Source organism: Rhinoraja longicauda, chromosome 7, assembly GCF_053455715.1.
Source record: "Rhinoraja longicauda isolate Sanriku21f chromosome 7, sRhiLon1.1, whole genome shotgun sequence".
NCBI classification, from domain to species: Eukaryota; Metazoa; Chordata; class Chondrichthyes; order Rajiformes; family Arhynchobatidae; genus Rhinoraja; species Rhinoraja longicauda.
Genome location: NC_135959.1, coordinates 10,375,186 through 10,390,432, shown reverse-complemented (window position 1 = coordinate 10,390,432; position 15,247 = coordinate 10,375,186). Strand labels below are relative to the sequence as shown.

Sequence of the window (15,247 nt, the reverse complement as noted above, 5' to 3'; positions counted from 1 at the left end):
GCTGGCTCGATGGGCCGAATGACCTCCTCCTGCACCTATTGCCTATTGTCTCTCTCTTTCTCTCTCAATCATCTCCAGCCTTAAATCTCCAAGGTCTCCCAATTTGCACATCCCCAATTCCTTTACATAATTTACTGGCAGCTGCTAGTCCTGATGGTTGGTTCATTATCATTCTGTGGCTTAGTGCCATTAAGCCACATACTTGCTCCTGTGAATTATATTTCAGGACACTTACTATACCAAAGAGGTCCGATTTAAATATTAATGTTTATGGAGCCTTTCAGGGCAAATTTAAATCAGGTTTCTATCTTGTTAACAAAGAAAAAGAAAAAGAATTAGGTTACTCTGTCGGCAGTGCTTTTAGTTTATTTGATTCCAACATCAATTTGTGTTCCTGCTGTTAATAATATTTTGCACTGTTACTCACCAGGATCAGTTGCAGAAATGATAGCACCAAAAAATAGGCAGTCTGTATAATAGAATTCATCTTCAAGCTGTCCCACTGCATACATTAGCTTCACAATGCCATACAAGAAGTTTCTGTAACAAGAACATGAATTAAAAAACACAACTGTGGAAATACAGGGGTGGAATTCCCACAAAGGCTCTCCCAATCCTCATTATAAACCAACCGCAGTACACTGGTCAATAGTACTTTTTTGTCACATGCACCCAAGTACAGTGACATTCTTTTTTGCATACAGTTTAGTTTAGTTTAGAGATACAGCATGGAAACAGGCCCTTCGGCCCTCCGACCCCATGCTAACCATTGAGCACCCATTCACAGTAGCTCTCTGTTACCCCACTCCCCACACACTAGAGGCAACTTCCAGAGGCCTGCCTGATCTCCCGGTTGCTAAACACTATAATTCCCCTCCCCATTCCCACACTGACCTTTCTGTCCTAGGCCTCCTCCATTGTCAGAGTGAGACTAAACGCAAATTGGAGGAACAGCATCTCATATTTTGTTTGGGCAGCTTACAGCCCAGTGGTATAAATACTGATTTCTCCAACTTCAAGTAACCCCTGCATTCCAATAGACAATAGGTGCAGGAGTAGGCCATTCGGCCCTTCGAGCCAGCACCACCATTCAATATGATCATGGCTGATCATTCTCAATCAGTACCCCGTTCCTGCCTTCTCCCCATACCCCCCGACTCTGCTATCCTTAAGAGCTCCATCTAGCTCTCTCTTGAATGCATTAAGAGAATTGGCCTCCACTGCCTTCTGAGGCAGAGAATTCCACAGATTTACAACTCTCTGACTGAAAAAGTCTTTCCTCATCTCTGTTCTAAATGGCCTACCCCTTACTCTTAAACTGTGGCCCCTGGTTCTGGACTCCCCCAACATTGGGAACATGTTTCCTGCCTCTAACGTGTCCAACCCCTTAATAATCTTATATGTTTCGATAAGAGACCCTCTCATCCTTCTAAATTCCAGTGTATGTTCCCTCTCTCCATCCCTCCCCACCTTAATCACACCAGCTTTACGTTCTCACCTAAGAAACCGCTAACAATGGCCTGTTTCCATTATAATCGGTACTTTCTTGCATAGCTTTCATTAATTTGTTCTATATCTCTCTTTATCACCGTCTATTCCTTTCGTTTCCCTTTCCCTCGACTCTCAGTCTGAAGAAGGGTCTCGACCCGAAATGTCACCTATTCCTTCTCTCCAGAGATGCTGCCTGACCTGCTGAGTTACTCCAGCACCGTGTCTATCTTCTGTTTAAACCAGCATCTGCAGTTCCTTCCTACACGTATCATACAGACCAGCATGTCTTTGGGATTTGGGAGATGACCGGAGCATGCGGAGGAAACTCACTCAGTCACAGGGAGAACGGGCAAACTTCACACAGACACCACCCAAGGTCAGGATTGAACAGGGGTCTCTTGACTCTGTGAGGTACCAGATCTACCAGCTGTGCAACTAGCGGTGCCACTGTGCTGTCCTGTTCAGTGACAATCCTACTATTCATTAGGTACAAAGCCATACATGTACCTAGTCAATGTACAAGAGTCATCATGTTTTAGTGGCCATCCATTACTCTTCAAGTGGGCGGCACAGTGGCACAACAGTAGAGTTGCTGCCACACAGCGCCAGAGACCCGGGTTTGATTCTGACTACAGGTGTTGACTGTGCAGAGTTTGTATCTCCCCATGACCGCATGGTTTTCTCCGGTTGTTCCGGTTTCCTCCCACATCCAAAAGACGTACAGGGTCGTAGGTTGATAGGCCTCTGTAAATTCTAAATTGTCCCTAGTGTGTAGGATAGTGCTAGTGTACCGGTGATTGCTGGTCGGCATGAACTCGGTTGGGCCCGTTTCCAGGCTGTATCTCTAAACTAAACACCGGTACACTCGCACTATCCTACACACTAGAGACAATTTTGAATGAAGCCTGGTTGTCCTGTTTATGAGATTCTCTGGGGTTTCTGGTGATCTTACGCCAAGTTACGGTGGGAGGTTCAGTGGAATTTCTACCTCATTCCCAGGGTGGAAATGTCAAACACTAGGGGGCGTTGCTTTAAGGTGAGCGGGGCAACGTTTAAAGTATAAATGATTTTTTTTTTCATCTTTACCCAGAGAGTGGTCCTATTTACAGCGTTACAAATCCACGATGAGCCACATTTAGTTCATCGTCCGATGTACATGAGGTAGACTGTGCAACGACACAACAAAAATGGACATTCTGAAGCTTGGAGACACTCAAGTGGGTCAAATAAATTTGGAACTTTCTTTAATAATAAAGGAAACCTGCTGATTATTTGCTAACTTTAAATCCGTGATTGTCCATTGGCGTACAAGGCGAAAGACATGCAAAAGACAAGGCAAAAGACAGGTCAGGAATAATTTCACAGAGCAACAAAACTGACTCAAGGGTCTAAATGGCTGGAAGAAAAAGACACAAAGTGCTGGAGTAACTCAGCAGCATCTCTAGAGAATGTGAATAGGTGAAGTTGCCTATCCATGTTCTCCAGGAATGCTGCCTAACCTGCCGAGTTACTCCAGCACTTCATGTCTTTTTTTATAAATCAGCATCTGCAGCTCCTTGTGGCCTGATCCTGATTTCTAAAGTCAGAGAGATTGTTATCATTGTATTCAGTAATTTGAAAATGATCTTCATTTCAATTAGGGCGGCACGGTGGCGCAGCGGTAGAGTTGCTGCCTCACAGCGCCAGAGACCTGGGTTCGATCCTGATTATGGGTGCTGTCTGTATGGAGTTTGTACGTTCTCCCCATGACCGCACGGGTTTTCTCCAGGCGCACCTGTTACCTCCCACACTCCAAAGAGACGTACAGGTTTGTAGATTCATTTGGGTTCTGTAAATCGTAAATTGTCCCTCGTGTGTAGGACAAGTGTCAGCGTACGGGGATTGCTGGTCGGCACGGACTCGGTGAGCGAAAGTCCCTGTTACTACGCTGGGTCTCCAAACTAAACTAAATAAAGCAACACCGGCCATCAACTTAATAAGCATGAATTTGACCACAGAATGGGAAATGTGCTGCAGTCATACTCACCCTATGACAAAACAGGACACTGCAGTTCCGATAAATGCATAAGCCAGGATAGAGCCAAGATTCCTGAAGAAGTGTCTCTGTAACAAAGGAATCACACCGTAAGATGCCAGCATTCATACAACACAAGAGACTTCCATTTGGCCCATTACACCTGTGCTGGCTCTGAGGTGCTTTATTAACTACCTTGTTCTACGCTTTTTATCCACCACACTCACAAAATACTGATCACCGAGATTAAAAGAAGCATTTCTATGTGTAAATAGGGATCCCAGAATCAGGTGGATTTAATCAGCTTTCATTTTATGCCAAATAGTCAGATTAAGCTCAAGGAACAATTTCCTTGTTCCGTTTCAAGACATATGACAGTAAAACACTCTTGACTTGATTTAAGTGGCATTGGAACACATAAAAGTGCACTTTGCTTCCATGTAGATACAGTAGCTAAACTTAAACAATTACACATTGTGAAGTTAGCTTGACTTATTCCATCCAGTTCATCAAGTCAATGGATACCTTTAAGGCAGAGATAGATAGATTCTTGATTAGTACGGGTGTCAGGGGATATGGGGAGAAGGCAGGAACGGGGTACTGATTGTGCATGATCAGCCATGATCACAGTGAATGGCAGTGCTGGCTCCAAGGGCCGAATGGCCTACTCCTGCACCTAATGTCTATTGAGAGATTGATCAGCCATGAGGCGATCAACTGGAAGTAGTTGTGCACGTGGGCACGAACGACGTCGGGAGGAAGAGGAAGGAGGTACTGCAACGTAAGTTTAGAGAGTTGGGTAGAAGACTGAGAAGTAGGATGTCGAGGGTGGTTATCTCTGGATTGCTTCCTGTACCTCGTGCTAGTGAGGGCAGGAACAGAGAGATCGGGGATTTGAATCTATGGCTGTGGGATTGGTGCAGGGAGCAGGGATTTAGATTTCTAGACCACTGGGATCTCTTCTGGTGTAGGGGTGACATGTACAAAAGGGACGGGTTACACCTTAACAGCAGGGGGACCAACATTCTGGCAGGCAGGTTTTCTAGTGTTACACATATGGGTTTAAACTAAGTAGTGGGGGGGGGGAGGGGTTGACAAATTGGGAATATGAAGATGGAGTTAAAGGGGAAGCGAATACAGGAGAAATTGCAAAGGACTCTAGAATAAATGGGAAGGAAAGTTCTAGATGGGATAAGAGAGTAAGGTCAGGGCCAATGAGAGGATGTAACTAGGAAAATGGACAGGGTGGAGTCGGTGGATGTAGTGTACCTTGACTTTCAGAAAGCCTTCGGCAAGGTCCCACATAGGAGATTAGTGTGCAAAATTAGAGCACATGGTATTGGGGGTAGGGTACTGACATGGATAGAAAATTGGTTGGCAGACAGAAAGCAAAGAGTGGGGATAAATGGGTCCCTTTCAGAATGGCAGGTAGTGACTAGTGGGGTACCGCAAGGATCGGTGCTGGGACCGCAGCTATTTACAAAATACATTAATGACTTGGATGAAGAGATTAAAAGTAACATTAACAAATTTGCAAATGACACAAAGCTGGGTGGCAGTGTGAACTGTGAGGAAGATGCTATGAGGTTACAGGGTGACTTGGACAGGTTGTGTGAGTGGGCGGATGCATGGCAGATGCAGTTTAATGTGGATAAGTTAATGAGGTTATCCACTTTGGTGGTACGAATAGGAAGGCAGAGTATTATCTGAATGGTGTCAAGTTAGGAAAAGGGGATGTACAACGAGATCTGGGTGTCCCAGTGCATCAGTCACTGAAAGGAAGCATGCAGGTACAGCAGGCAGTGAAGAAAGCCAATGGAATGTTGGCCTTCATAACAAGAGGAGTTGAGTATAGGAGCAAATAGGTCCTTCTACAGTTGTACAGGACCCTAGTGAGACCGCACCTGGAGTACTGTGTGCAGTTTTGGTCTCCAAATTTGAGGAAGGACATTCTTGCTATTGAGGGCGTGCAGCGTAAGTTTACTAGGTTAATTCCCGGAATGTCGGGACTGTCGTATGTTGAAAGACTGGAGTGACTAGGCTTGTATACACTGGAATTTAGAAGGATGAGAGGGGATCTTATTGAAATATAAGATTATTAAGGGGTTGGACACGTTAGAGGCAGGAAACATGCTCCCAATGTTGGGGGAGTCCAGAACAAGGGGCCACAGTTTAAGAATAAGGGGGATGCCATTTAGAACAGAGATGAGGAAATGCTTTTTCAGTCAGAGAGTTGTAAATCTGTGGAATTCTTTGCCTCAGAAGGCAGTGGAGGCCAGTTCTCTGAATGCTTTCAAGAGAGAACTAGATAGAGCTCTTAAGGATAGCGGAGTCAGGGGCTATGGGGAGAAGGCAGGAATGGGGTACTGATTGAGAATGATCAGCCCTGATCACATTGAATGGTGGTGCTGGCTCGAAGGGCTGAATGGCCTACTCCTGCACCTAGTGTCTATTGTCTACACAAGCACAGAGCTGCAGTGAGCAGAGGAGCTTATCTTGGACAAGACAAGGAGAGGTTAACTTTGATTTAGCTGCGGCATATTACCGCTAAGCTGCAGAGTGAACCTAAAGCTTCTTTAAAGGCACTGATCATGTCTAACATGAATCCTTCCCGAAACCAAACCAAGATAAATTGCACATAGCCAGATTAAATGACTGGATGTGAAGACTCATTTAGAAACAGAGAAGGCATTGCAAAGTTCCTATCAGTATTGATTTAAAAAATGAGGTGTTCATAAGGTCATAAGGAATAGGAGTAGAATTAGGCCATTCGGCCCATCAAGTCTACTCAGCCATTCAATCATCGCTGATCTATCTCTCCCTCCTAACCCCATTCTTCTGTCCCCATAACCTCTGACACCTGTACTAATCACTAATTATCTATCTGCCTTAAAAATATCCACTGACTTGGCCTCCACAGACTTCAGTGGCAAAGAATTCCATAGAATCACCACCCTCTGACTAAATAAATTTCTTCTCATCTCCTTCCTAAAAGAATATTCTTTAATTTTGAGGCAATGACCTCCAGTCCTAGACTCTCCCACAAGTGGAAATATCCTCTCCATATCCACTCTATCCAAGCTTTTCACTATTCTGTATTTCATTGAGGTCTCCCCCCCCCCCTCATTCTTCTAAACTCCAGCGAGTACAAGCCCAGTGCCAACAAACGCTCATCATAGGTTAACCTACTCATTCCTGGGATCATTCTTGCAAACCTCATCTGGAGCCAGAACATCCTTCCTCCGATAAGGTGCCCAAAATTGCTCACAATAGGTGTTCCAGAAAAGTTTTCATTGAGGAAAATAAGTGGAATAGTTTTTTTTAAATGGAAGCTATTGCATGCATGCAGCAGGTATTGAACGTCAATTTTAAAGATTCAGTGGCCTACTTCTGACTAAGCAGCCACTGCCCCAATACATCTGCAGACAGCTCTGGAGTCACAATTTGTTCAATTACTCGTGACTCTCTTTGTTAAAAAAGGTGCTATAGAAATGCAATCTGTGGTTGACAGCGGTTCTGGAATTTAAAAATTATTAATACAATGAATATAAATATAATTTATAATTTAAAAAATAGAGGCATTGGTTTCTCGTTGATGTTTTGTTTAATGATATCAAGACTTTGCATGATTAATTACCAATCTGACTTTCAAAACAACCATTAATTAGGCCTGCAAAACATGCATAGAATTGAATCCAAACACACTCAATAAATTCAAATTCATTGTCTTGTTTGAATTATTTCTGCCAAGTTAAACCAGTTTTTTTAATCTATAACAATAACCATTATGCCCTTGAATTAAAAGAAAGATGTCACAGACATGGAGAATGTGCAAGGAAGATTTGTCAGACTGGTAGTGAGGATGTGACATGTGAAGAGAGTAGAGAAGCAAGGAATTACAGCGGAAATAATTAGGCTGATATAACCAGTGGGTGGAATTATAGTTTATCATATTTAAAACTGGGTCAGGATATTTATATTATATTTAGAATTATATTTAGATTCATGATCTAACTCAAAAGAATCAGAGAGGAAAAAATAAGGACTTACTTTACACAGGGCCTACAATGGTTCAATGGTTCTTTATGATTCAATGGCATATATTATATTTAAATAAAATATAAATATTATATTTTATATTTATATAAAGGTAAAATGCAATCTCTGAATAGAGAATGAAAGCTGATTTAATCGCTGCTTTTAAAAAAAGGAATTGGATAAATAATTTTGTAAAATATTTTATAGCACGGCTGTGGGAAAGGAGGTGCATGCGAGACTAGTTGAATAGTCCTTTCAAAGAGATAATGGACCATATAGCCACCTTCTGTGCTGCAACGATCTATGATTTGATTATTCTGTTATTCAACAAACTAGTTATCATCTCAAGCACTTTTTTTTTAGTTTTAGTCACATTTAACACAGTATTGAAATTTTTCAATCTCATGGTGTCTCTTCATGCCGAGCGTTTGACAGCACTGGACCTGTGCTCGCTGGCGTTTAGAAGGATGAGGACGGACCTCGTTGAAATTTACAGAATAGTAAAAAGCTTGCGTAGAATGGATGTAAAGAGAGAAGGGTCTCGACCCGAAATATCACCCCTTCCTTCCCTGCCTGACCAGCTGAGTTACTCTGGCTTTTTTGTGCTTATCTTGGATGTAGAGGATGTTTCCACTAGTCCAAGAGTTGAGGACCAGAGACCATAGCCTCAGAAAAAAGGGACGTACCTTTAGAAAGGAGATGGGAAGGAATTTCTTTGGTCAGAGGGTCGTGAATCTGTGGAATTCATTGCCACAGACGGTTGTGGAGGACGTTATTAGGTAAGGCACAGATTGACAGATTCTTGATTAGCACGGGTGTCAGGTGTTATGGGGAGAAAGCAGGAGAATGAGGTCGAAGGAAAGATAGATTAAATGGCGGAACGGCCCATCCAAATAAGTTATAGGAGCAATTCTGCTCCTATAACTTATGAAGCAAAGCTACGAGCTTCGGAAACAGATCATCGTGTTTCTCAGAGCTCAATATCCATACTTAAAAATAAAAATGCGTCAATACAACAAATATGCCGTTCTAACTCTGAAGTAAAAGCAAGGTTGAACTCCATGTGATCCGACTTCTGTCCACATCCCAAAGATATGTTGGTGGGTGCATTGGCTATTCTAAATTGCTCCTTCACATAGCTTATTTCCAGAAAGGATTAAAGTGAAGATATGGGAATATGTGGGAAATAATTAGTTGCAGGTGGATGAGGAAATAAGGGGATGGGGAAGAACGAGGCTGAAGAATTATCTCCCAGGGAGCTAGCATGGACACAACAAGGTGAATGGCCTCCACTGTGTTGCTCCAAGAATTACGTTGGGGGATTTGTGAACTTGGAGGTTTTTACAGAAAGGACAAAGTGCTGGAGGAACTCAGAAGGTCAGGTAGCATCTGTGGAGGGAATGGACCAAGGGTCTTGACCCAAAACATTATTTGTCCATTCCCTCCACAGACGTTGCCTGACGCACTGAGCTCCTCCTACACCATGTGCTTTGCTCAAGATTCCAGCATCTGCAGTTCCCTGTGTCTCCACTTTAAAGCAAGGATCTGCCTGTAAAAGGGCCAGTCTCAATGACACAGCAAACTTGCCTGCTGGTCTCGATTGGACACCCTACACATTTGGGATAATTAACCAGCAAACCCTCACGTCTTTGGGATGCGGGAGGAAACTGGAGCACCCAGAGGAAACCTAGAGGAGCCAGCAGTGCTGGTTCGAAGGGCTGAATGGCCTACTCCTGCACCTATTGTCTATTGAAACCTACGCGGTCACAGGAAGAACGTGCAATCTACACAGACACTATTATAAGAGTGGCACAGTGGCTTAGCGATAGAGCTGCTGCCTTACAGCCCCAGCGATCCTGCTTTGATCTGGACTATGGGTGCTTGTCTGTACGGAGACCTGAGTGGGTTTTCTCCGAGATCTTCGGTTTCGTCCCACACTCCAAAGACGTACAGGTTTGCAAGTTATTTGGTTTGGTACAAATGTAAACTGTCCCTAGCATATTTAGGATAGTGTTAGTATGCGGGGATCACTGGTCGGTGCGGACTCGGTGGGCCGAAGGGCCTGTTTCCGCGCTGTATCTCTTACCTAAATCTAAACTAAACACACCCGAGGCCAGGATTGAACCTGGATCTCTGGCACTGTGAGGCAGCAGCTTTACCAGTTACGCCACTGTGCCAGCTGGCCAGCAAGGCTCGGAGGCACCTTGCCCTTTGCAGGCACATCATAAGTGTGGCCACCCAGAAGGCCAGCACAAGACAATCCCTGGTTTAAGTGGAATAACACGATAGTGTTTCAGTTCCCAGAAAACACGTGCAAATTGCATTATAGGCGATAGCAACACACAGCTATGGTGCTCAGAACGATTTGGAGATTAAGATTACAGCTAATAACAATGCAGACTGGGGGGGGGGAGGGGCTGCAGCCTATATTCAGTTCATAATACAATGGAAACAAGGACCTGCAGATACAGTACGGTGACTCTGTGCGAATATCTTTGCCTCTGAGCTGGAAGGTTATGCACTTAAGCCTTCGTAAATTTAGTTTCGTTTATTATTATGGACACGTCCACCGAGGTACAGTGAAAAGCGTTTAGGTTGCGTGCTATCCAGTGAAGACTATTTATATATACATGATTATAATCAAGCCGTCCACAGTGCAGATACAGGATAAAGGGACTAACGTTTAGTGCAAGACTAGACCAAGTGGACCTGTTGGGCCCAAACCTCTCCTGCATTGGTGCAGCACTCTCTCCTCCCCCTCTCCTCCCCCCCCCCCCTCCCCACCCCTCCCTCTCCACCCTCCCCTCCCCCCCTGGCACGTCGTTCATTGTGATCATGGCTGATCATCCACAAATATCTACAGAAGTTCTCTGACGACTCTGCCATCGTCGGCCTCATCACGGGCAACGATGACAGGGCGTACAGAGAACTGATCAAGGAGGTTGTGGACTGGTGCCAGCGGAACTGCCTCCAGATCAACGCGGGGAAAACCAGGGAGATGGTGGTAGATTTCCGCAGGCGCAGCCAGGTCCCCCCGACACCGGTGAACATCCAGGGAATGGACATCGGGAGGGTAGATTCTTATAAGTACTTAGGTGTCTACCTCAACAATAAACTGGACTGGACTGAAAACACCGATGCGCTATACAGAAAGGGCCAGAGCAGACTTTATCTGCTCAGGAGACTCAGGTCCTTTGGAGTGCAGGGGGGGGACTCCTAAGGACCTTCCACAACACGGTGGTTGCATCGGCCATTTTCTATGGAGTGGTCTGCTGGAGCAGCAGCATCTCAGCGGCAGAGGGGAAGAGACTCGACAAGCTGGTCAGGAAGGCCAGCTCTGTCCTTGACTCAGTGCAGGTGGTGGGAGAGAGGAGGGTGATGGCAAAGCTAACATCGCTGCTGGACAACGACTCCCACCCCATGCAGGACACTGTCACTGCACTGAATAGCTCCTTCAGTGACAGACTCCTTCACCCCAAGTGCGTGAAGGAGAGATATAGGAGGTCCTTCCTTCCCGCTGCTGTGAGACTGCACAACCAGCACCGCTCCCAGCAGACGAGTCAACAATAACAGTTAAGAACACAAAGAAAACTGATGACAATTTATGTATCTTATATTTATAATGAATGATCTCTTGCTCTCTTGCTATCCACTTTGCTGCTGCAACACTAAATTTCCCCGGTGCGGGACGAATAAAGGAATATATATTAGTAACCTGTGCCTGCCTTCTCCCCATATCCCTAGAATCCACTAGCCCCTAGAACTCTGTCTAACTCTCTTTTAAATTCATCCAGTGAATTGGCCTCCACTGCCTTCTGTGACAGAGAATTCCACAAATTCACAACTCTGGTTGAAAAGGTTTCTTCTCAACTCAGTTTTAAATGGCCTCCCCTTTATTCTTGGACTGTGGCCCCTGATTCTGGACTCCCCCAACATTGGGAACATTTTTCCTGCATCTAACTTGTCCAATCCTTTTATAATTTAATACGTTTCTATAAATACAGAAGTTAAAGTGTTGTACTTAAATGCGCGTAGTATAAAAAATAAAGTGGATGAGCTTGAGGCTCAGTTAGTCATGGGCAAGTATGATGTTGTAGGGATCACTGAGACATGGCTACAAGAGGACCAGGGCTGGGAACTGAATATTCAGGGGTACACAACGTATAGAAAAGACAGACAGGTGGGCAGAGGGGGTGGGGTTGCTCTGATGGTAAGGAATGATATTCATTCCCTTGCAAGGGGTGACATAGAATCAGGAGATGTTGAATCAGTATGGATAGAAATGAGAAATTGTAAGGGTAAAAAGACCCTAATGGGAGTTATCTATAGGCCCCCAAACAGTAGCCTCGACATAGGGTGCAAGTTGAATCAGGAGATAAAATTGGCGTGTCAAAAATGTAATGCTACGGTGGTTATGGGAGATTTCAACATGCAGGTAGACTGGGAAAATCAGGTTGGAAATGGACCCCAGGAAAGAGAGTTTGTAGAGTGCCTTCGAGATGGATTCTTAGAACAGCTTGTACTGGAGCCTACCAGGGAGAAGGCAATTCTGGATTTAGTGTTGTGTAATGATCCTGATCTGATAAGGGGACTAGAGGTAAAAGAGCCATTAGGAGGCAGTGATCACAACATGATAAGTTTTACTCTGCAAATGGAAAGGCAGAAGGGAAAATCGGAAGTGTCGGTATTACAGTATAGCAAAGGGGATTACAGAGGCATGAGGCGGGAGCTGGCCAAAATTGACTGGAAGGAGGCCCTAGCAGGGAAGACGGTAGAACAGCAATGGCAGGTATTCCTGGGAATAATGCAGAGGTTGCAGGATCAATTTATTCCAAAGAGGTGGAAAGACTCTAAGGGGAGTAAGAGACACCTGTGGCTGACAAGGGAAGTCAGGGACAGCATAAAAATTAAGGAGAGGAAGTATAACATAGCAAAGAAGAGTGGGAAGACAGAGGATTGGGACTCTTTTAAAGAGCAACAAAAGTTAACTAAAAAGGCAATACGGGGAGAAAAGATGAGGTACGAGGGTAAACTAGCCAATAATATAAAGGAGGATAGCAAAAGTTTTTTTAGGTACGTGAAGAGGAAAAAAACAGTCAAGGCAAATGTGGGTCCCTTGAAGACAGAAGCAGGGGAATTTATTATGGGGAACAAAGAAATGGCAGACGAGTTAAACCGTTACTTTGGATCTGTCTTCACTGAGGAAGATACACACAATCTCCCAAATGTTCTAGGGGCCGGAGAACCTAGGGTGATGGAGGAACTGAAGGAAATCCACATTAGGCAGGAAATGGTTTTGGGTAGACTGATGGGACTGAAGGCTGATAAATCCCCAGGGCCTGATGGTCTGCATCCCAGAGTACTTAAGGAGGTGGCTCTAGAAATAGTGGAAGCATTGGAGATCATTTTTCAATGTTCTATAGATTCAGGATCAGTTCCTGTGGATTGGAGGATAGCAAATGTTATCCCACTTTTTAAGAAAGGAGGGAGAGAGAAAACGGGTAATTATAGACCAGTTAGTCTGACATCAGTGGTGGGGAAGATGCTGGAGTCAATTATAAAAGACGAAATTGCTGAGCATTTGGATAGCAGTAACGGGATCATTCCGAGTCAGCATGGATTTACGAAGGGGAAATCATGCTTGACAAATCTACTGGAATTTTTTGAGGATGTAACTAGGAAAATTGACAAGGGAGAGTCAGTGGATGTGGTGTACCTCGACTTTCAGAAAGCCTTCGACAAGGTCCCACATAGGAGATTAGTGGGCAAAATTAGGGCACATGGTATTGGGGGTAGGGTACTGACATGGATAGAAAATTGGTTGACAGACAGAAAGCAAAGAGTGGGGATAAATGGGTCCCTTTCGGAATGGCAGGCAGTGACCAGTGGGGTACCGCAAGGTTCGGTGCTGGGACCCCAGCTATTTACGATATACATTAATGACTTAGACGAAGGGATTAAAAGTACCATTAGCAAATTTGCAGATGATACTAAGTTGGGGGGTAGTGTGAATTGTGTGGAAGATGCAATAAGGCTGCAGGGTGACTTGGACAGGTTGTGTGAGTGGGCGGATACATGGCAGATGCAGTTTAATGTAGATAAGTGTGAGGTTATTCACTTTGGAAGTAAGAATAGAAAGGCAGATTATTATCTGAATGGTGTCAAGTTAGGAGGAGGGGGAGTTCAACGAGATCTGGGTGTCCTAGTGCATCAGTCAATGAAAGGAAGCATGCAGGTACAGCAGGCAGTGAAGAAAGCCAATGGAATGTTGGCCTTCGTAACAAGAGGAGTTGAGTATAGGAGCAAAGAGGTCCTTCTACAGTTGTACCGGGCCCTGGTGAGACCGCACCTGGAGTACTGTGTGCAGTTTTGGTCTCCAAATTTGAGGAAGGATATTCTTGCTGTGGAGGGCGTGCAGCGTAGGTTCACTAGGTTAATTCCCGGAATGGCGGGACTGTCGTATGTTGAAAGGCTGGAGCGATTGGGCTTGTATACACTGGAATTTAGAAGGATGAGGGGGGATCTTATTGAAACATATAAGATAATTAGGGGATTGGACACATTAGAGGCAGATAACATGTTCCCAATGTTGGGGGAGTCCAGAACAAGGGGCCACAGTTTAAGAATAAGGGGTAGGCCATTTAGAACGGAGATGAGGAAGAACTTTTTCAGTCAGAGGGTGGTGAAGGTGTGGAATTCTCTGCCTCAGAAGGCAGTGGAGGCCAGTTCGTTGGATGCTTTCAAGAGAGAGCTGGATAGAGCTCTTAAGGATAGCGGAGTGAGGGGGTATGGGGAGAAGGCAGGAACGGGGTACTGATTGAGAGTGATCAGCCATGATCGCATTGAATGGCGGTGCTGGCTCGAAGGGCTGAATGGCCTACTCCTGCACCTATTGTCTATTGTCTATTGTCTATAAGATCCTCTCTTATCCTTCTAAATTCCAGTGAATACAAGTCTTTCCAGTCTTTCCTCATATGACAGTCCCGCCATCTCGGGGATTAACCTCGTGAACCTACCCTGCACTGCCTCAATAGCAAGGATGTCCTTCTTCAAATTAGGAGACCAAAACTGCACACAATACTCCAGATGTGATCTCACCAGGGCCCTATACAACTGCAGATGAACCTCTTTGCTCCTGTACTCAAATCCTCTCATTATGAAGGCCAACATGCTATTAGTTTTTTTCACTGCCTGCTGCACCTGCACGCTTACTTTCAGTGACTGGTGTACAAGGACACCCAGGTCTCGTTGCACTTCCCTTTTACCTAAACTGACACCATCGAGATAATAATCTGCCTCCTTGTTTTTGCTACCAAAGTGGATAACCTCACATTTATCTATATTATATTGCATCTGCCATGCATCTGCCCATTCACTCAACCTGTCCAAGTCACCCGGCAACCTCCTAACATCCTCTTCGCAGTTCACACTGCCACCCAGCTTTGTGTCATCTGCAAACTTGCTAGTGTTACTTCTAATTCCATCATCCAAATCATTAATATATATTGTAAATAGTTGCGGCCTCAGCACCGAGCCTTGCGGCACTCCACTCGCCACTGCCTGCTATTCTGATAAAGGAGTCATAGAGCCATACAGCACGGAAACAGACTCTTGGGCCCAACTTGCCCTTGCCGACAAATTGACGTGGCAAACATAAACGCCAAGCAACTTTTCCTGTTGAGACTGTGAAATCTATCCATGGAA

The 15,247-nt window shown here is 44.7% G+C and overlaps 1 protein-coding gene across 1 annotated transcript in view; it reads right to left on the bottom strand.

Annotated features, from left to right (window-relative positions):
• Positions 1-15,247, bottom strand: part of slc9a7 (solute carrier family 9 member 7) — a 159,857-nt gene that overhangs the window by 76,707 nt on the left and 67,903 nt on the right. Inside the window, exons 7-8 of the mRNA XM_078402083.1 lie at positions 3,518-3,594; positions 428-540 (exon numbers count right to left, since the gene is read on the bottom strand). Coding sequence (XP_078258209.1) covers positions 428-540; positions 3,518-3,594 — 190 coding nt within the window. The remainder of the gene's footprint in view (positions 1-427; positions 541-3,517; positions 3,595-15,247) is intronic.